The sequence below is a fragment of the Drosophila guanche genome, unplaced genomic scaffold (assembly GCF_900245975.1).
Source record: "Drosophila guanche unplaced genomic scaffold, DGUA_6, whole genome shotgun sequence".
Classification (NCBI taxonomy): Eukaryota; Metazoa; Arthropoda; class Insecta; order Diptera; family Drosophilidae; genus Drosophila; species Drosophila guanche.
Window position 1 is genome coordinate 637,371 of NW_022995743.1, and position 21,290 is coordinate 658,660.

General features: G+C 51.5%; 1 protein-coding gene across 22 annotated transcripts in view; it reads right to left on the reverse strand.

Moving 5' to 3' along the window:
* Positions 1-21,290, reverse strand: part of LOC117591811 (PDZ and LIM domain protein Zasp) — a 55,915-nt gene that overhangs the window by 2,419 nt on the left and 32,206 nt on the right. For 3 of the 22 annotated variants that reach the window (XM_034285123.1, XM_034285122.1, XM_034285121.1), the window contains 10 exons: positions 19,907-20,058; positions 19,676-19,832; positions 18,362-18,498; positions 17,587-17,681; positions 15,348-15,723; positions 14,467-14,661; positions 13,448-13,550; positions 10,295-11,404; positions 9,909-10,086; positions 229-4,693 (listed from right to left, as the gene is read on the reverse strand). In XM_034285123.1, coding sequence (XP_034141014.1) covers positions 229-4,693; positions 9,909-10,086; positions 10,295-11,404; positions 13,448-13,550; positions 14,467-14,661; positions 15,348-15,723; positions 17,587-17,681; positions 18,362-18,498; positions 19,676-19,832; positions 19,907-20,058 — 6,968 coding nt within the window. Of the gene's footprint in view, positions 1-228; positions 4,694-8,997; positions 9,238-9,908; positions 10,087-10,294; positions 11,405-11,848; positions 12,092-12,239; positions 12,321-13,447; positions 13,551-14,466; positions 14,662-15,347; positions 15,724-16,408; positions 16,710-17,066; positions 17,322-17,586; positions 17,682-18,361; positions 18,499-19,675; positions 19,833-19,906; positions 20,059-21,290 lie in introns of those variants that run through there. The other 19 variants (XM_034285125.1, XM_034285137.1, XM_034285132.1 and 16 more) reach the window with 19 other exon arrangements.

The window sequence follows — 21,290 nt, forward strand, 5'->3', positions numbered from 1 at the left end:
ACAAAGGGCGAGCGGGTTAGGTCAGAGGCATGCAAATTAGTTGGCGGAACTTAATCTTGGTTAATAAAACAATCAAACAAATGGAACAAAGAGGCATCAGAGAGCCCAGAAAGTGGGTTCGATCTTATCCCTCGATTATAATAAAATAACAACGGGTTAGAGTAACGGGAGAACATCAACAGGGAACGAACATCAACAACAACGAGTTGGGTGGGGGATGCTCTTCACCTGATCTGCACGTTGCAGCTGTTGCACAGAGGGATGCGGACACCCGGTGCGGCGGCCTGGTTGAGAATGCCGCGTCCGCGCTTGGGCGCCGAGGTGGCCCCGAAGCCACCTTTGCCGTTCTTGACGCCACCACCTGCGGAACCATCGACATTAGAGTTCAAGTTCAAATCGCCCAAGTTTGGCGGAAAGGAAGCGGGCGCCGAAGTTGGCGCCGATGCTGCGGCAGCGATGATTGACTTGGGCGCTGCTGAAGCTGGAGCTGGAGCTGGCGCTTGAGCTGTGATGGAAGCGATGGATGGGCGAGAGGCCAGATTAGGTTTGCTGTTATTGCCATTTCCAGGGACGTTGCTCCTGAAGGCCGAGCAGGCCTGGTTATTAGTCGTGGTAGTAATAGCAGAAGCTTTGGTTAGACTGGCTGATTGCGCTGATCTGGAGGCGGATGCTGATAGAGATGATGATGCAATTGCGGATGCTGATGATAGCGATGAGGAAGTGGCTTTCGTGCTGCTCGAGAAAGCGCTCTGCGTGCGCTGCTGCTGTACCACCGAAGACGAAGTTGAAGAGAATGCGGACAGCTGCTGTTGCTGCTGCTGCTGCTGCTGCTGCTGCTGCTGCTGGGTTAGGAATCCAGGCGGGGGAGCCACCAGCTTGTTGGCCAAGGGCGTGGCTCCATACCCGGGCACAATGGACTCCACCGGTGCCGGCTTTATTGGGAACTTCGTGTCGAACGTTGGAGATCGCAGCTGCGGGAAGTTGCTCTCTCCCATGGCGGAGGCACGAGCACTGATGGCCTGCGACTGGCTGGTCAGGCTGGTGATCTCCTGCTCCAGGCCCGACAGCCGTCGCGCTTGATTGGCCACAAATCCCGTCTTTCCATACGAGGAGCGACGGTCCGTGGACTCCGACTGGGACTGCGACTGAGACACCGATTGCGACTGCGACCCAGTGCGAATCTCGATGGTCTTGGCACTCTGGGTGCGCTCAAACTCTTCGGTGACCTTGCGACGCCGCTCGATCTGAGTGTTGCCCACCTGTGTCCTCGTCTGGCTTTGGCTCTGCGATTGCTGCTGTTGTTGCAACTGCGAGGACTGCTCCCGCTTCTGGACCGTCAGATTTCCGACTTGGCGCTGCGTGAGCGTCTCTGGCTGCTGCGAGAAGCTCTGACTGCCCGACTGGGAGCTCTGCTCGGAGTGGGCCAGCAACTGGCCCTGGTAGCTCTGGCCCGTGGTGATGGATCCAGCCTGCAGGCGTGGCGCAGGGCCCGAGACGGAGAGGAGATTCGAGTCCGGCTCCTTCATGCGCGGCGCTCGGATGGCGGAGAGCGGATTTGGCGGTGGTCCCGGAGCTGGCGACCGAGAGCGGTCAAAGCAGGGGGACAGGGCCCGCTGGTCGTAGGCCCGGGCGTGGGTGGCCGTGCACTCTTCGAAGCAGAGCTTCTCGGGCGTCTGGTAGAAGGGGATGATGGGCGCTGGCTTGTTGATCATCGAGGGCGTGAAGGGCCGTGTGGGCGTCTGCGCCTGGTCGGGGCGGTCGTACTCATCTAGCGATTGGAAAGCCATCGTTACTGGACCCGACCGATCCTCGACTATAATGGGCACCGACGGCTGCGGCATTGGCTGTCTCCGGGGAGCGGCATGAGCAGCCGCAGCCGTTGGCGCTGATCGCGGTCCTGGGCCGGGTCCCGATCCCGATCCCGAAACCTGTGCTATGGGTCTATGTACAGTGGAATCGCTCTGGCACTGGTCACTGGGAGTCGCCTTGGGTGCATCTACAAAGGCCAGCGGCACATTCTCGCGCAACTCTTGGGGCTCCGGCGTGCGGATGGGGCTCTGGGTGGGCAGCGAGGTCCAGTTGCGCTGGTACTTGGGTATGGTGTCCGCCTTGTGGAGGCCGGATTGCACGGCTTTGCCCTTCAGGTGGCTAAGCGGGGATGGTGGCGGGAAGAGGATCTCCGAGTGCTCCAGCTCCTCGGCCGTTTCCTCAATCAGCTCTTGGGCCTCGTACTTGCTTAGGGCGGATGTATGTGCATAGGAGGAAGCAGTGGGCATTGGTGCAGCGAGGGAGGATCTGCCGTTGACGGCGTTGTTGTTGTTGTTGTTGTTGTTGTTGCTGTTGATGTTGTTGGTGGTGGTGGACTGTTGGACTGTGGAAGAGGAGTTTCTGTAGGAAGCGGAAGCGGAACAAAGCGAGGTCGTATGAGAGTCGGAGTACCCCTGGCGTGTCTGGTTCTCTGTAAGTATCTGTTGTGCGGCGGAGGTCTGCTGCGACTGCTTCTGCTGTTCCTGCTGTTGGGAGAGCTGCGACATTGCCTGTTGGTGTTGTTGTTGAGTTTTCTGTGCTTGTTGTTGAGTTCTCTGACTCTGTTGTCTCTGCTGTTGACTTATCTCTTGCTGCTGTTGAGTTTGATAAAGTTGTTGTTGTGTTTGTTGCTGGGACATCTGACTCTGCTGCAGCTGCTGCTGTTGAGACTGATGGTCGCGTTGGTGCTGCTGCAACTGGTTTATCTGATTCTGCTGGAGCTCCCGTTGGTTCTGCTGGATCTGTTGCAGCTGCTGCTCAGTTTGTTGACTCTGCTGAGAGGCGCCCTGCAGCTCCTCCTCCTTCTTGTGGAAGTAATCGAGGCGCTTCTGGTTGCGCTGCTGGGCCTTGCAGAACTTTTGGTACTCCAGATCCGTCTCCGTCTCCGTCTCCGTCTCCGTCTCCCGGGAGGCCGAGACAATGGAGGCACGCGGCGTGTTTGAGGCTGTGGCATTGGCGGAGGACAGCGGTTCGCGGGACGGCTGGAATGCTTGCATGGCCGCGAATGCCGACGACTTGCGTCGCTTCTGGGACTCCGTGGTGAAGTACTCCACGGAGTGGGGCGGCTCCGGCCTTATGCCGAGCTCCTCCTCGTGGTCGAGCACCTGAAATTCATGCTTCTTCAGTTCCTGCTGCTTCTGCTCTTCGTCCACGCGGTGCATGGCGTTCTCGGGGTTCAGGGGGGTGTAGCCACGGTCCGGTGCCGTGCACAGGGCGTCGCACATGCTGAGGTGCTCTTTGGGGGTGGGCAGGTCGATCAGGTGGATGGGCACGTCGCGGTCAAAGTGGCCCTCGAATGGGCGGTCGGGGGCGGTGGTGAGGGCGCTCACGAAAGGGGACTTGGGTCGGTAATCGTCGCGCATGTACGGCTTCATGTCCATGGGCGGCGGCATGTACGGCTCGGTCTCCTCGGGCAGGGGGATGCCCTGGTCGGCGGGCGGGGCGAAACGCAGCTCGAACTCGGGCGCCGTGACCATGGCCTGGCTGAGACGGGATCCGCGTGGCGGAGATTCGCGCAGGAGTGCAGGTGGATCCGCCACAGGAGCTGGAGCGGGAAGAGGAGGCGGTGGTGGAGGCGCAGGCGGTGCGGCCGGAGCAGCGGCTTCCTCTGCGGCTGCTGCCTCCGCTTCGAAATCGTCGCCGCAGGGCCTCGGGAAGGGGCACTCGACCAGGTGGAAGGGCACCTCGGGAGCCGTGGTCAGGACCCGGATCATGGGATTGATCCACTCCTTGGGCATGGGATTGGGTATCTTGGAGGGCGGTATCTGGCGCACGGGCGCTATCTCGAACTTGATCTCGGGCGTGGGCTGGAAGAGGCGCTCGCTCTCGAGGATCTGGCAGCGATGCTCGATGACCAGACCCTCGCGATCCTCGCCCGACTCGACTGCCTCCGGTATGGTCTCCAGCTCCGTGGGCAGCACCATCGGCAGCTCTTTGTACTCGGGCTCGTCGTTGAAGACGACGTGCCGCGAGGCTTGGGCAGGAGCTGGCGCTGGGGCTGGGGCTGGAGCTGGTGTGGACACGGGACTGGGTGTCACCTCCCTTACCATGTCGATCAGCTTGTAGGTACTCAGGGGCACGGACAGCGAGTCCACGCACTCCTGGGCACTACGCCTGCCCGAGGCGTACTCCTGCACGTCCTGCGCACTGCCGTAGTCCACCTGGTAGTCGTCGAACTCGGACCCGGACTGCTCCTGCATCTGGTAGGCCGCCACCTGGGCCGCGTACATGCGCTGGTACTCCTCGGAGGTGGTCGTCGTTGTCGTCGATGTGGAGGTGTAGCTATCCGAGCTGGACTCCTGCTCCATCAGTCGCTGATTCGTCAGCTGCGGTGCCGAGTAGCTCTGCCACTGTGGAGCGGCCTGTGGCGCTGATGCCGCTTGCGGCTCTGGCTGCGGATCGAGGCGCGCCGTGGCACTTCCGGGGGGCAGCGGCGGCACTTGCTGCACAGGATTGGCCACCACCACGTGCTGCGTCTCAGGCGGGGCGATGTAGAGGGGTGCCGCGGTGGGCGCTGCGTGGCTGTCATCCTGCGGCGGGGGCCAGGTGAAGCTGGAGCCGCGCTGCGACTGCCGACTGGCGGCCAGGGCAACCTCGATGTCCATCTCGAAGCAGTCTTCCTCCTCGTACTCTGGCTGCAATCCTTGCGGTTCCTCCTCGCTTGCTCCTTCAAATCGGACGCGGACACAGAAGCAGACAGCAGAGAGTGTTCCGCGTGTGTGTTTTGTGGGGGGGTTTTTGTTTTTGTTTTTTGGGTGGGGTGTGTTTGCGGTTAGTTTGTTCGGTGGGGGGCAAATATAAGAGCAGAAAGAAATAAAAGACATTCGCTTGTTAGACGTTGGCACTGTGAAAGCAGCGGCGGCGGCGGCGGTGGCGGTGCGGCAGCAGCTGTGTCAGTCGGTGGTGAAAGAGAGCGGCAGCGGAATGCAGCGGGGGTCAAGAGAGTGTAAGAGAGAGAGAGAGAGAGAGAGTGGAGACTACAACTACATCTAAACCGTGAGGCAAGAGGCAGCAGCAAAAAACAAAAACGGCAGTAAACAGCGGTAAGGGCATTGGCAACAATGTAATCTCGGGTGTGGTGTGGTCCACGAGTGGCTTTTCCCACAGACATTCGGATGGAATTAGTGTCGTCGAGTGGTGTTGTGTGGTGTGGTGTGTGATATGGTATTGTCTGCTCTATTTGATCAAGTTGAAGGGTTATGTGGTAGCTGTACGATAACTCAATCGAAGGACTCGACTCTATCGGAAAAAGTTTCACCTCTTTGAGCGTAAGTGGTCAAGTTCGATGGAATCGGAACAACCCAAGCGAATCGGAAACTTTTACCCTTGTCTTGGCAGCTCCATTGACCACCCAGAGAGTATCCATCCATTCCCCTCTCCCCTCTCCCCTCTCCACTCGTTGTGCAATTTGTTGACAGACAAACACAGGCGAGAGGGGCGTATCACTCGAATGGCCGTAAAAAAGAGGGGGGAAATATTAAATGCCATAAAACAATAGTCGAGACTGAACGGAGGAGAGGAGCTCTTTATGCCTCTTGCCGAGGCAAATACATTTCGTTTATTTCTTATTTTTTCGGAGCAATTTTCATGGGGCGCAACAATAAACACACGCATACCCAGAAGGAGGAGAAGGAGGGGAAGGAGGAGCAGGGAGTGGTCCTGCATCTGTACCCCCTGATCGAAACCTAAAAGAGTGTATAGTGTTGCTCCCTTGGGCATGTCTCTCTCTCGCTGTCCAAGGTATCTCGCAGTCGAACCGCTGACTTTAAGCCCCTCTGTACTTGTCTTCATGCACAAACATTATATGGCGGGTATTGGTATTGGTATGGGTTGGGGGGTTGTGTATGTGCTAGGCACGCATATTTACTTCCATTTTTTATGGGCCCACGTCTGCCTGCAACTCGCTGTTGCCAACCCCCACTATGGTATCGTGGCACACGTTTGCCCTGTGCACAAAATGGCGTCGACAGGTAGTCATTGGATTTTATTATGCATAATTTGGTATTGGCTGTAATTTTGCAGAAATTGAAAATGGCAGAAACACACGACCCGGACCCGGACCCGGACCCGGACCAGGAGCCACAGCCACGACGGGGAGCCCAGACTGGGGCATAGGACTCAGGGCCCAGTGCTCTGGAGCCCAGGGCTCATGGAAATGGTAGCATGGCAGCGCACCATACAAATAAACAAACGAATGAAACGAAACGAAACGAAATGAAATTATTGCCGCAAATATTTTGTCATATGAAAAATGTTGGCAACAGAAACAGAAACAGAAACAGAAAGTTTGGCCATAATAATAAGAGGCCGCCAGGGCATTCGTTCGAGAAAAAGTTTCCTCCTCTCATTCGTTCTTTATGCCTTATTATTATATTATGATTATTGCTCTTTCTCCATTCTGCGCGCTTTCCCAGAGACAAGAGGCATGCAAAGTTGTGCAAAGAATGGAAATTCTTACGAGTAGCATAATCTGGGACACAATTCGATTAGTTTATATAGAGAGAGAGAGAGAGAGATACTCGGAAACATACGTTAGGCAGTTTGCTTTGACGGTTATGCTTGAAGCGTTTAAAGTTTACACAAAATGCTTATAGAGAGAGAGAACAGAGATCTGTGGAAGTATGGGGGAAATACAGACATTGATTTAAACTGTCGCAAATTTATTGATTAATATTCAATTCAATTTTCAATTTAATTTTGAAAGATATTCTAGTTAAAAACCGCTCAAGGTGTGTCCATCTGAAGATTGCTTTCCCGTTCCCTTTCCCTTTCCCTTTCCCTTTTGCATGCCCTTGGCTGGGCCTGAGGGTTCTGGGGATCGGATCTGGGACTTGGCAGGGGAAAACCTGGCCTAATACGATTGGTATTGGTAACCGTAACCTAAAAGAAGCAGAAACCAAAAGTTATTCCGGGGATTATGGTTAATGATTTGAGAGAGCGGCAAGCGTAAGCCCCTCCCTCCATCATCCTGCTTCTCGTGGCTAGGACAATAGTTTTTCCCCCCAAATGGCGTGGGGATTCACACAACAAACAACGAACTGCGCGGAGTGGAGTGGAGTAGAGTGGAGTGGAGCAGCCAAATGCACCCAATAAATCTTGCGGCTGCCTCAAACTTTGACGAATGCCAGGCATGTGATGTATGGCCTCCTGGCACGCTCCAGCATGCGGCCCTGCACTGCTCCGAGTGGGAAGTTCCCCGTAGGTGGAGGCGGATGCTTGTTTGGATAATAATGGCTGGTAATTTATCTGCTTTCGTTTACATTTCCCGCCAGAGATGAAGAGAGAGAGAGAGAGAGAGAGAGAGTGAGTGTGGAGCATGCTGAGCACGGGGAGCGAGTGTGTGTGTGTGCAGAGCCGTGGGGCCTGCCTGCCTGTCTGCCTGCCTGTGCGTGTCGGCATTTGTGTAACGCAAACATTTGTTTGCCAGCGTACATTTTTTTCCTCCCACACTCAGCTGCGGCTTCTGCTGGTGCTGGTGCTTTTGCTGCTGGTGTGGCATGAGGCAGCAAATTGGAAGTGGATTTGCTTTTAGCTGCTGGCTTTTGCCAGTTGCTTCCCAGATGGAACGAAGGCCGCAACCCGAAAACCCCAAATGATTGTTGCGGTTGTGCGTGATTTTCGCTTTGATTAGGAGATTGATTCCGCAGTAGCGAATGAAGATTTATGTGGCCAAAGCACCAAAGCCCCAAAAGGAGCAAAGGAGCATTCGAGCAGTCTCTTTGTCCTGCGATAATTGTACTTTTAATTGCTTAACGAAAATGCCACTCGAAGAATTGGCTCAATAAATCTGCGAGTGCTCGAGTATTGTTGCTCCTGCCCTGCTCTTCCCTGCTCTGCCCTTCAGCCATATTTGTTGATAATTCATTTCCGTTATGACAGCCAACATTGTAGCGCCGTAATTGATAAACCAACAAAGAGCCGAGCAGAACGGAGACCGCAAGCGGGAACAGAAATATGCACTGTATATGTATACATCCACATGGATGTATATTTATGTGCACGAAGCAAAAAATACCAGAAATTGGTCCTCGGTCACTTCATTCACCCAGTGGATAGTTAAGGGAATACCTCAACCGATCGGATTCCGAATTGTATGCCTCTGTCGCTCACTGTCTGTATGTGGCCTTCGAGCATTTGCGATGCATTTAAAGTGCCGTTCGATTCGGTTCTTTTCGGGTTTCGGCAAAAAACCAAAGAACCAAAGAACCCAAGAACCGGCAACCGCAGAGGCAACGTGGCAATGCAGCGCCGGAACGTGGCAACAAGCGAATACATTTTATATCATTTATTTCTGTATACATGAATGGGTACCGTCCCGGGTTTCATTTCACTTTACGTATACGCAACGTATCATTGGTTTTCGGTTTGGTTTTCCCCCTCCCCCTCCCCCTCCCTCTTCACTCACTCCCATACTGATTCGGTTTGCATTCACATTTGCATTCGCCTTTCAGCACTCTCGATGGCGGCCCCCCGGAAGTGGAATCGGAAGATGGCTGAAATCGCAGTGGCATTGAACATGCCGATGCCCCTCCTCAGTAACCATCCCCTGATCTCTCCCCCGCTGCTCTACCGTCCATTGTGTCAGTTTTAATTTCCCGTCTGGGTCCCATAATAATGATAAACACATTTTAAAATGTTTCCACCTATTGATTGAGTTTGTCAACAGAATGTTTCCATTATTAACGCTGCAGATTCCGACTGCTGAGTCCTGAGTCCTGAGTCCTGCTAATGCAATTCATTTGTTCTCTGCATGAGTATTGAGTGAATGAATATTTGAATATATGTGTGCTTGTGTGTGTGTGTGTGTGTGTGTGTGTGTGTGTGTGTGTGTGTGGGTGTCTTTAAAGCTTAAATACTGATTTGAACGGACTCAACAAGTGAATAAAGTATCTGCATAATAAGTGTCTACTGATTCGGCTGCGAGGCAAATGAGAGAACTTTTGCTTGCTAAAATTCAACAACAGTTTTTACCTCTATTGATGTTGTTGTTGTTGTTGAGAGTACTAAAGTTGTTGTTCTTGTTGTTGTTGTTGTTGGTGAATGAGGTCTGAGACAGCGACTGACTCTGAGTATTATAATTAGATCCCATTGGGTAAGAGTTTCTATACTGCTGCTTTTGCTGCTGCTGCTGCTGCGTCTGTTGTTGTTGTTGCTGATAGTGTTGTTGTTGTTGGGGCTGTGGTTGTTGTTGTTGGTATCTTACATTACGACCTACATGTGCGTACATATATATACAGCATAGATATAGATAGACATGTGTGTTTGTATTTAGAAGAATAGAGCAGAGCAGTGTAACTTAAACTATGCCAAAATGTTTTTCTGCAGCCACATTTGCCAAATAGTTTCTCATTTACGAGCAGAGTATGCAGTTTGCTCGTAGGTTCAGGGGTTCAGGGGTTCCGTCGGGGAAACAAACGAGAGAAAATTGTTTAAGTTTTTGGTGAATTTTGCCAAAAAGCATTTCGATAATTTCGATCATTTGTGGACCATTGTTCTTGTTAGTTTCTGGGTGGGTGGGTGGTTGGTTTTTACGTTGGGTTGTTTCTTCTGCGGTTAAGCGGTTAAGTCATGTGCAATTTATTTCGAATAAAAAAACTCCATCATCATTATATAAACAGAAATCCGGTTAATACTATACAACAATCGATGGATCTCAATGGATCGACTCGACCCGATCTGTCTGTCCGTGTCCGTGTCTGTGTCACTGCCTGTCCGTGTCTCTGGCTAACTAACTAACAAAAAAAGGAACTACAACTGGAGGATATATCACGCTGATAAACATAGTATTCGTAATCGTATTCGTGGTGGCTTAGCGAACTTAGGGACTTAGCTTATCGACTAGACCCATTCGCCCTCCGAATCGGGCGATTCGTCAGCCTTACCTTGTTGGCCCACATTGGTGCGGGGCAGGGTGGCATAGGGATTGCCACCGGCCGCTGGGCGTGGGGACTGCTGCTGCTGCTGCTGCTGCTGCTGCGGCGGGTACGTGACCGGCGACTTGGGTGCGGCACTCGGTGGCCCGGCGGAGGCTCCGTAGGGGCGAGCATAGCCCTGGTTGACCTTCGTAATGGGTAAAGAGAGAGAGAGAGAGAAAGTTAGGATTAATATAGAGTTTTCTGTGTGGCGTAATATTTACAACACTTTATACAACACTGGACAGAACTTGCTCGGTTAGTTATTTTGGTTTCGGTTTCAAGTTTCTGGCTGGGATCGGAGCTGAGAGCTGAGCTGCGGCGCGCGAGAGGAGCGGAGCGGAGCACCTACATACCTTGTAGCTGATGCCCGGACCCTTGCCGGGGGCCTGCACACTGCGTATTACGTTGCCCGTGAGGGTCACATACTCAAAGGCCGGATCGCCGGGGGCGCCCGTTGGTTGGGGGGCATTCATTTGGCCATAGATCGATGATGGCTCATCGGACATATTGTCCGATGTTGCTGGCGCTGCTATGGGTGTGGGGTTAGTGCTTGAGCTGTCAACTACTGTTGCTGGTGCGGCTGTTGAGAGCGCTGCTGGGGGGCTTGCAACCTGATGCGAATTAAATTTCAATTGATTAGCAAGTGTCGCCGTCAGCGCTGCCACCAGCGGCTGCTGTTGCGTGGTGGCTGCCACGGATGACGTTGCAAATGGCTTGGCCGTGTTGTTGTTGTGTCTGGGCTGGGTGTGTGCTGTGGTGTTGGTGTTGTTGTTGTTGTTGTTGTTGTTGTTGTTGTTGTTGGTGTGAGGTTGCTGGTGCTGCAGCTTATTGGAATACTCTTTCAGCAATTGGTTGTACGCATTATGGCCCTTGTTCTGCGTGTTCATGTCGTTCTCATTCTGCGCCCCCAACCTGATGCTCGTCTCCACGCGGAAGGGTGCATGCGCTTGGGTCTGTGGCTGCGGAGGTGGTGGAGGCGGTGGCGAGGGCGGCATTGTGTAATTATCGGCCTGGATACCGCCTCCGCCTCCGCCACCGCCTCCAGTGCCACTGCCACCCACCGCACTCACATCCAGCGACGTGGACGAGGCCGAGGTCTGTCGCGAGTGCATGGGCGAACCGTAGGCGTAGCGGTCCCGGTCCAGGTCCAGGGAGAGCGTCGAGGAGCTCTGCTGGCTGTGGCCCGCCCCACTGGCGCTTCCGCTCCCGCCCACGCCCGAGGACGAGGAGCCACTCGAGATGGACGAGAGGCTGCTGTGGGTGCGCGTGTGCTGCTGCTGCTGCTGCTTCAGCTGATGCGGAGGCTGCTGCGGCTGGACCTGGATCTGGACCTGGACAGCTGTAGCGGGCAGTGCCTCCAGTGGCTCCTCCTCTGCCTCGTATTGCAGCAGCTGGGTGGGCGATGGCGGCGGCGGCAGGGGCAGCTCAGTTGCGGCTTCGACGAGCTCTGGCTCGGGTTCGGGCTAATGTGTTAATGCGAGAGCGCATGTTAATGTGCAGCAGGCAGGCAGGCAGGCATGGATTCACGATTCGGTGGGATACACGGAAACAGAACTCGGGTTAATAAAGGCAGTTAATGAGAATGCAGCAGAATGCGGATGCGAGTGAAGGGCACCGAGGACTCCGGCTGACAGTAGAAACTTGTACATGTGTCTGTCTGTCAGTCAGTCAGTCAGTCTGCGTGTGTTCTAAAAATAGCTAATAGGTCAAGGTCAATTAGCTGAACAAAGAACATTCCCCCTGCTAACTGCAGCTAACTGCAATGTGGCAGCAGTAAACCAGAAAAATAGGAGACTGATGGCAAGATCTGTGTATATCCCATAGTTGCATGCCCCATATCCGTGTGTGGTACTCCAATGAGCGTTCTGTGGTGGGGTTATGCAACACCAACTGTGGAGTAAATTTACAGGAAAATCACTGAAAGATATAACACTTGAGAGTCTGTGAAGTCTCCCTTTCGGTTCGGTAGTATTCAATATTCGATAATCGATTTGGATATCGCTGTGCCACTATGTGGCTTTCCAGTGTCCGCTCGCGGGGTACACGGACGGGACACACGCTCGCGGGGACACACCCGTCGAGGACTAGAGGCGCACTGTCGACGAACTATCCGCGCCGAAGGTGCAAAGAAACTGCGAAAGCGGGCCCAAACCGATGCCAAACTGGCAGCTGGCCGCTGGCCGCTGGCTGCTGGCTGCTGGCTGCTGGCAGAAGTGTCTCTTGGCCGACGTGACAGCTGGGTGTTTTTTTTATAGCCAGAAGAACTCTCTGGCAAAAAACGAAAATAAAAAATAGTACCGCTTGGCATATATATTTAGCCTTAGCGTTTGGCTTTGGCTTTTCGATTCCGCAGCCATTGCACATTTTCGAGAAATGCGCTGGCCGAGCAGCCGGCAGAAACGAGTCAGTAAGTGAAATAAATTCACGTGAAATCAAATCACATAACACACACATAAAAACCCCACTGACTACTGCCTGAGTGATGGTGCCAGTGCTATTTATAAGTAATGCAATCAATCTGATTCTGCTGATGCTGATTCTTATTCTTCATGATGGCTATCTGGCCATCGAGCTATCTGTCCGCAATTGATTTGACACTCTCTGTGCCCCCATGCGATGTGTGTGTTATCTTTTGTTATCCAATCATCAGCGGCAGGTCTCGGTCTCGATCCCACTCGCATTCGCATTAGCATTCAAACGGAAACCTAAACAATAATTCCATGCAAAAGTACTAGAACTCACAAAGTCAAACAATCAAACAAACACACAGCAGACACAGGCATAGACAAGGCAAATGCATTCAAGCGTTTATCCATTTTCATTTGATCGTTTTGTGGGCTAGAAAAGAGCCAAGGAAAAGCCAAGGAAAACGTAACGAAACGAACGCAAAGAAAATAAAAATAAAAGGAAACAGTAAACAAGAAGCGTTTGTGATAAAATTGCACGAAATGCTTGAACTTCTTTGCCGACAAACTTCTTTGTTGCATTGTTCCACCTCCACCTTCGCTCCAACCTGCCCCCGCTCTGTTCCTCAAATGATTTTCAACATTTTAGCATATAGCATACATATGTCTGAGACGCTCTGCCGCTGCTGCTCCTGGCGAAATTTGCCAAGTTTATGCAAACATTTTGCCCGGCAATATGATAAAATTGATTGAAGAACAAAGCAGCGCAAGGGGTCGAGGCTGTGGATACCCTTCAGAGCTACCTCAAGCTGAGCTCTGGTTATGTATCCAACAGAAGGGTAGACACTCCACTGCATGTGCCACCGAAAAGTTGTACTCGTACTTCGCCTTTTTCTTTCTTTCGCTTTCACCTGGCCCAAAGCATTTGCCTCGTCTGAGCACCCCCACCCCCGAACACGAGTCTTTGTCTGTGTCTGAGCGTGCCTGTGTATGCGTGTGCGTGTGTGGGTCTGACAGAATAGTTTTAGCCATGGCAAGGAACAGTTAACAGGCAACAGTTAACAGCTAACAGGACCGACTGGGACCTGGGACGTTACTTACCGGTGCCGGGGCCGGGGTGGAGTTGCCGTTCGAGTAGCCGTTGCTGCCGTAGCCGTGCGAGCTCAAGGCCGACGAGATGGTGTTGGCCGACAGCTTGGTGTTGCTGCAAGGAGATGGAAAAGAGATTGAAGCTCGAGTCGATAAATCTGCCTTAATTGCCGCTCTCCGGCGATTCCCCTAATTGCTCCCCGATGGAGACCAGCCCTCTTCCACTTCCTGCACCATACATGCACGGTACAAGCCTTTAATTAAGTTGACTTTCAATGCAATTCGAAATTTAGCAAATAGCACAGAGAGCGCCACAACAAATTCCAAATGTCAAATGCAAATTGCAACTGTCGCCCGCCTGGGGGCCCAGTGTCGCCGGAAATATCGCACCACACCCTTTGAAGGATCGTATCGAATGCACTCCCCACTATCCGCCAAGTATGGGGCACCGGCACACACACACAAGTTGCCAATTTATTTATTAAAAAATTTGTGGCCCAGCCGATGACACGATGACACGTCAGCAGAGCAATCAGTGTCGCTTCCATTCCCCCAAAACATAAAACAAAAGACCAAATGGGGGGTCCAGCTACAGGCAAGCCGACACAGGATATGCCCTATACGATATGACGATGCATGCAAACGGAAAGATATTCCCCATCTAAAACTTATACTGTGGTTCCTTGAATGGAGACATTACAGTATTCGTGCACTCCCTAGGGGTTTCTCGTGGGAATTCATATACCCTATGGACAGGGCATTCCCAATTGGCGCCCTACCCATGCATGCATGTAAATATGTGCATGGGCGAATTTCGTCGCCGGCCTATCGGACGGACGTGTTTTGGCATTCACCGATTCGCATTCGAATTTATTTATATTTCATTTTCATCAGTGGGCCTCCCAGTTCCTGTCCCCAGCCCTGACCGCTGGACCAATTGGCCGTGCAATCGGACACAAGCGACTGAGACTGAGACTGCAGACACTGAGGGAAAGAGGATGGAGGGATGGAGATACCCTTTGATCACTTACGGCCTGATGGGGACGGGCACGTAGCCCTCGGTGCCGGCGGGCGGGTTGTTCTGGGCGGCCTGCTTGGCGTGGATGTCGCAGTAGAGCTTGTTGTTGAAGTTGTAGTAGCCCTGGTTCTTCAGGGAGGTGCCACAGGTGGCACACTTGAAGCACTCCACGTGCAGATTCTTGTCCTTGATGCGCACAAAGACGCCACTAAAATGGGTGGAGAAAGTATAATTATGATTAAGGAGATTACATATTATGGCAGTGAGAATGAGATGCCCTTCAAAGGACTTCAATCTGCTTTGTAGTTCACTTTGAAAAGCCTCTCCGATCGATTACAAATCAATGATTGACTGAATGACTCTCTCTGGACTGTTCTTCTCTTTGCATTTGTGTATGTTAGACAGCCTGGATGTGTGTACGCTGATCCCCGATGGCCAGACAGGACGCATCTGTCGCGAGTTAATGCGGGAAATGTGTAAAAAGCTATAATGAATTATCGAATTAAGCGCCGATGCGCCAGGGAATGGGTTACAGGGGGAATCGTATACATTGTATACTCGTAGTGTGTGGGGGAGCCAATTAAATTGGCATACAAATTAATACAAATGATGATTCCCATGCGTCGTGTGGTTTACGGGGAAGAGGCAAGGTCTGGGTCTGCGTCTGCGTCTGGTCTGGCTGTGGGCTCAGGTGTGCGGACGGGCTTTTGTACTGCGGAGGACTGCATCAATTTTAAACAATTGACTTCGTTGGGCGCTCATGAAATAAAAGCAAATTAAAATGCACAGTCTCGTACACGTACACAGGGGGGTGTTCGTACACGAACACGAACACGGACACAGAGGCGGGATGCAGACGCATGAATTATCATTGAACATCGAACAAATCCTTACACAATGCCCACGCCGCACAACTGACACGCCGGATGCCCGCTGGCGGACAATGGGCGCGGACGCCCCTCGTCGCTGGCCAAAGCTGCTGCGGCCGCCTCCATGTCGGCCTTGTACTCGGGACCCTGCAGGGCCGGGCAAATCGGCAGCACAATGATGCGCGGATCAGTCTGCTCCTGCTCCTGCCCTGCCCCTTCCTGGGCCTCTGGCTGGGCCACCGGCAGACTGGGCCTGTGTGGAGCAGCGGGCGCCAGAGCTCCCGACTGCAAAGGGATGCCAATCCGCTCATCCTGATGCTGGTGGTGCAGCGGTGTGCGTCGCTCATTGCCTCCAATGGCATGGCTCTGTGTCCAATAGAAGTTCGCCGGACTGTGGGGCTCTACATCGTCATCAGAGTCATCATTCGAATCGGTGTTGAAAATTCAATCAGTAATATTGCATTTTTTGGGGGTTTCGGTGTTTTCCAGTGTGTGTTTGTGTTTGTGTGTGTGTGTGTGTGTGTGTGTATGCGTGTGGTGTGTTGGAGCTTTTATATCCGCCTGAGCCACACCCCCTACCTACGTTCTACTGCTACTAGAAGGTCCAACATCCGACCTCTGCACTCTGCTTGTCAGATAATTGCATGAAATTAGTTACCAATGAGGTTAACAGCGCCATAACAGAGGGGCCACTACTGCTGCTGTTAGTCAATGTTTTAACATACACAAATGCTAATTTACACCAATAATGTAGAGAGCTCGCCAATAAACACTTGCACACACAATGCAGCCACACTCGATTCTGCTTATGTTCGATGCATGCCCGCTCATGCACGTTTGTGCTTGTGAGATCGAGAGATAAGCGAAGAGATCGGTGGCTGCTCGTCTTTCTCTCTCTCTCTCTCTCTCTTGGAACAACACAACTGTTGTCTGGCCACACAGGTTGGTCAGACATTTCTTCGATTCAGGTAGAGAAAGAGATCGGGTGTGCTTGTTGTTGTTTTTAGGCAAAGTTATTTGGCAGTGATTTGGCAGCTCTGATGACAATATGAGTAGGGAAGGGATACTGGGACAAACACGACTTACGTAATGAGGCGCTCGCATTCGGTGCAAATGTTCTGGCCCGTTGGGAGTCCGCCGGTGCTGGGGGGCTTTGGTGTGTTCACGGGGGCACTGACATGGCGAGTGGCATTCGATTGCTGTTGTTGAATTTGTTGCTGATATTGTTGTTGTTGTTGTTGTTGATGATATTGCTGTTGTTGCTGGTGTTGTTGTTGTTGTTGATTGTATTGCTGTTGTTGATTGTATTGATGTTGTTGTTGTTGTTGTTGGGGTGGTGCTTGTTGGTGCTGTTGCTGGTGAACATCATGCTCGTAATTGCCAAAAGCTGTGCAAAGTGTTGTATATGTAGATTGTAGGTGTCATTGTTGTTGATTGTTCGTGTTGTCGGGTTGGTGTATGTACAACATATGAAAAGAGTTTAAACACAAAACATGGGTTAGACGGAAAGATAGAGAGAGAGAGAGAGAGAGAGAGAGGGGCACACAGAAAGAGATCGTATGGACAAACAAGTTTTAGAGTTTCTGCAGTGTATTTCTTGATGCGACAGCTTTTCATGGACTGAAGAGATGGTCTTTGCATGTAGCTGCATTCAACTAAAGTGAACTACGATTTAAGCTGTCCCTTTCAATTAAAATCCAACAAAAACCTAAATGGAAACAAATCTTATGAAAACTGCAACACGTTCCCCACATCCAATAGACTCTCGTAAAATATGAAATAATAATCGTTATGTGTGTGTTTTTCATAATGACCAAACTATAATACTTTTGAACCTAGCGAATCTGTTTCTGATGATTTTGAAATTGTTGGAGAATATTGTACATATATTTATAATTAGATAACGTGACTGCGGGAAACTTTTGATTGTGTGTGGACTGACTGGACTAGAAGTGTGTCTTCATATAGAGAAAACGAAAGTCCATTTCCTTGTGCTGGTCTGAGGGGTTGAACGACAAAAGAACAGAAAATTAAGTTACGTTGAGAAGCACTCGCATTAGAGCTGTTTCAAGGTCTCTGTTGGTCGTTTTTAAAAAAAGACTCAAAGGGAAAACCGATTAGAAAATCGCTGGCACTTGGCCCAGGGCTCATAGCCACCCTACTCTCTAGCTAGAGAATGTCGCCCAGTGTGTCGCACACAAGCGGATTGGCGCCATCGTTTAGGATGAGGAGCAGGCGGGCCAGCTCGTAGTTGGGACAATTACCTGGAGTGGACTGGCCGGTCTCCTCCTCGCGCAGGAACTTCAGCACCTCCGAGCGATCGGCCTGGTATTCCTTCTCGTTCTTCTTGAAGTTGACGCTGCATGGTACGGAGAGAAAGAGACGGGAGAAGGTTGTTTTAGACATTGCATGGTGCATACTTTTGAGAGCTCTCACTCGGCCCGAAAGTATGCCGCTCGAGTGAGTCGTTACGTTACGCATCCGACGCGTTGGTGCGTGGAAGCGACTCGAGACGACTCAAAGACCCGCAGAGTGTGAGAAATCCCCCAAAGAAATTAAGCGCAAAAGGCGTGCGAGTCCCACGCGTGCGTTTTGGCACCCCTCCCCACCACATAAAGCTGCTCCGCAACTGGCACAAGGCACAAGGCACTTGGCCTGGCTCCAGCTCCAGCTCCGTCTCCGCCTTCGTCCCTGCCATTATTTTCCAAATTGCACTCACCGTTAGACCAGCCTGCGGTTGCTAGTTCTACTTTTTCAACACCCTTCTCTCTCTCTCTCTCTCTCTCTCTCTCTTTGACTCCCTTCGACTCGCTTTGTTTCCTGGCGCCACAAAAGAAACACGCGGATAGAGAGAGTGAGAGAGAGTAGACTGGAGGGGGAAGAAAGCAAACCAAAGCACAGAAAAACAAGAAAATTTTAAGTAAAACTTTCCTGATAATTTGCACTGTCACGGCTGTGGCCCAGACAGTTGTTTTTTGCCTTCTCCCGCCATTAACCCTTGTCGGAGAAGACTCCCCCGGAAAGTAAGGGAAAACTTACCCGAGCACACCGCCAGCCAATACCTCCGCCTGGGCCGAAAGTGTTTCCGCAATAGATTCATCGCTGTAAATGCCAACCGGGGTGTTGTATTGTTTATTGACAATGCTCTTCACACCGCCATCGCCGCCGCCATTGGCCTGAAATCATAGATGTGGGAAGGTATAGTAAAGCATTGCAGATATATTTGAGAACATTTTTCAAAGTCTGTAAAAGTGTGAAATGAGCAAAATGATTGGAATGGCAGCAGAATGGGAGCTCAGATAATCTTTGGATGGGGTTGCATCTGTGTTTGTTTACAGGAGCCTGCGGGGTCCTCCTCTGTGGTTCTGGTAATTATTATGCTATGCTCTAAGTCCGCTTAGCCAAGGCTAAGGCAGCCTTTTCCCTTGCGCTTCTCATAATATTTCCCCAGCAACTTTCTGCCTAAAATGATCCCGAATCAATTTCATGTATATTGGTGTGTTGCTATTATTATTATTGTCATTCGTGGTTCGGGGTTCTGTGTTCCGGGTCCGAGAGGTGGCTGTTATTATACAAATTCATAACAATAAAATATCCGAAAATGTATGCACACACACACACGGAAATTGGGGAGAGGACGAGATAGACAGTGGCATTACTATGCATGGCATGCCTCACAGATACATGCCACCCCAGTGCTCCTGCGGGTGCGGGTGCGGGTGTGTGGTGGGACCTTTTGCACATTAATTCTTGGCAGGCAAATAATCCTAGCACTCATATTCATTACTCATTCTGACACTTTTCAAAACTACGCACAAACAGAGAGGCAGAGAGGCAGAGAGGCAGAGAGACAGAGGGGCGGACGGACAGACATCGTATAAATGCAAATGTTGTCAACTCATATAAAAGGAGGGGGTGAAGGTGGGGGAGGGCACCGAACCTTAGTCAAATGAATAGGGAAAACCCACAGACAGACAACAAAATAAACGGAAAATGTGTCAGGAAGTTCGGTCCTCGTACGAGGAGAAGGAGCAGGGGAAGCAGGCCCTGCTTGGAGGACTCCAACTATCAACTAACATCATTGGTCATCATCAGGACGTCACCAGCACAGCATCAGCATCAGCATCAGCATCAGCTGTGTGGCAGGCAGCCTGGCAGTGGTTATTCCACCTAAAAGTTTCAACTTTCCCCACCCATCCGAAGTTTTGGGCTCTCTGCAGTTTATGAATTTTATAAATGATGCTCCATCGCCTCCGCCTCCTGGGATGTCCTGGTGGGATGTGGGAGTGGGGGTGGGGCGCCTGCCCGCAAGTGTGTGATACACTTTGTGTGATTGCAAATTAGTAAACTTACAAATGGACGGGCCGAGTTGTTGTAGCCGCAGCCAATGTGCTGGCTGTCCTGCTGTTTGTGAGCCAGAGAGGTCTTCGTCACCGTCTGCAGATAGGGAGAGTTCGCCTGCGGCACGTTGCCGGTGGGCGTCACCTGTGGCCGCCAAGTGGAGCCACCGCTAAACAATAGAGAGGAAGAGCCATTCGGTTAGGGTAGTCCAACAACATATAGGGACGAAAAGCTTCCACTTACCGCTGCACTGTGATGACAAAGTTATTGCCGGAGCGCACCACCGTATCTTGGGCATCCTTGTGACGGAAATTGAAGACATCAACGTCGTTGATCTTGATGACCGCATCGCCGGGCTGGAGGCCAGCCTGCTCGGACAAGCTGCCAGCGTTAACCTGCAACACAAAAACAAAACATAGAAACATCAAAAATCACAAACGAGAATACAGAAAACAGAGATGGGACCAATTTCTCTCGAGTTGGTTCTCCCGTTAGTTTCAGTTTCAGTTCCAATTTGGGCCATAACTCATGGCCAGAGGCTGGCCAGAATGAATTTATTATGCTGCAACTTGTGCAAAAATTATGAGGCAGCGATCCGAGTCCGCTCAGATGCGGATACGGATGCAAATGCGGATGCGGTGGCTCTGGCTCTGTCGCTGGCTCTGTCTCTGGCTTTTGGCGGATGTTTACTCTCTCGCTTTTCCCGTAGAAATATCTGTGTATCTGTATCTGCAGCCATAGCCGTGTATCTCTATGGCAACTAGCGCGGCAAAAGTTTAGTTTATTGGCGATTCTTTTGTGTGTGTTTGGGATTCTTTTTCGGGTTTGTTTTCATCATTTATTTATTTCTATATATATGCTGTGGGGGTCTGTGGGGAAATTGTGCCGCAAAAAAGCCATAAATTTCCACGATTAAAATCGTAAAAGTTACGCGGCAAATTCTGCTGCGTGGGGCCCGTCGTGTGGGCGGCATTGACGCATACAGAGAGCGTAGAACAAAAGCTAATTGAATCACTTAAAACTGAGGCAATGACTAAACCCAAAGGTAACCATTTAGTGTGGAGAAACTTGTTGGAAAATGCCATATTTTTCTTTCCTGCCTCTCCCCTTTCCCGGGCGCCTTTAAAGCGGATTAAAGTTTAAGCCTGGGACCCTCTGTCAGCCGCCTGTCAATGTCGCTTCATCAGCCCAACTAACCAGCTAAATACACAGATACACACTGTGTGTGTTAGTTTATGTGTGTGTGTGTGTGTGTGTGTGTGTGTGTACTCCACACAGAGATACACTCATCAAGCTAAAGTCTACAACCACAAAATACAGCCACAGAGGAGCTGCAGGGACGCGGAGGCAGACAGAATGCTGCAGCTGCTGTTGCTCCTCCTGTTGCTCTGAGGGGCTCAGGTGTGCCCCAAAATTATACGCGCCATGCACGTATCCACTTTGGCAAATTGTCTGTTTATCAGACAACTAGCAGGCCCAGTCAGTCAGTCTGTCAGTCGGTCGGTCGGTCGGTCGGTCGGTCCCATTCTGTCCAGGTCCCGTCTCGACTCGACTCGTCTCCAGTCCAGGGTACATTCCATAAAGGATAAGGCCCTGCAGCATATACACTCTCCATGGCAGTGGCTCT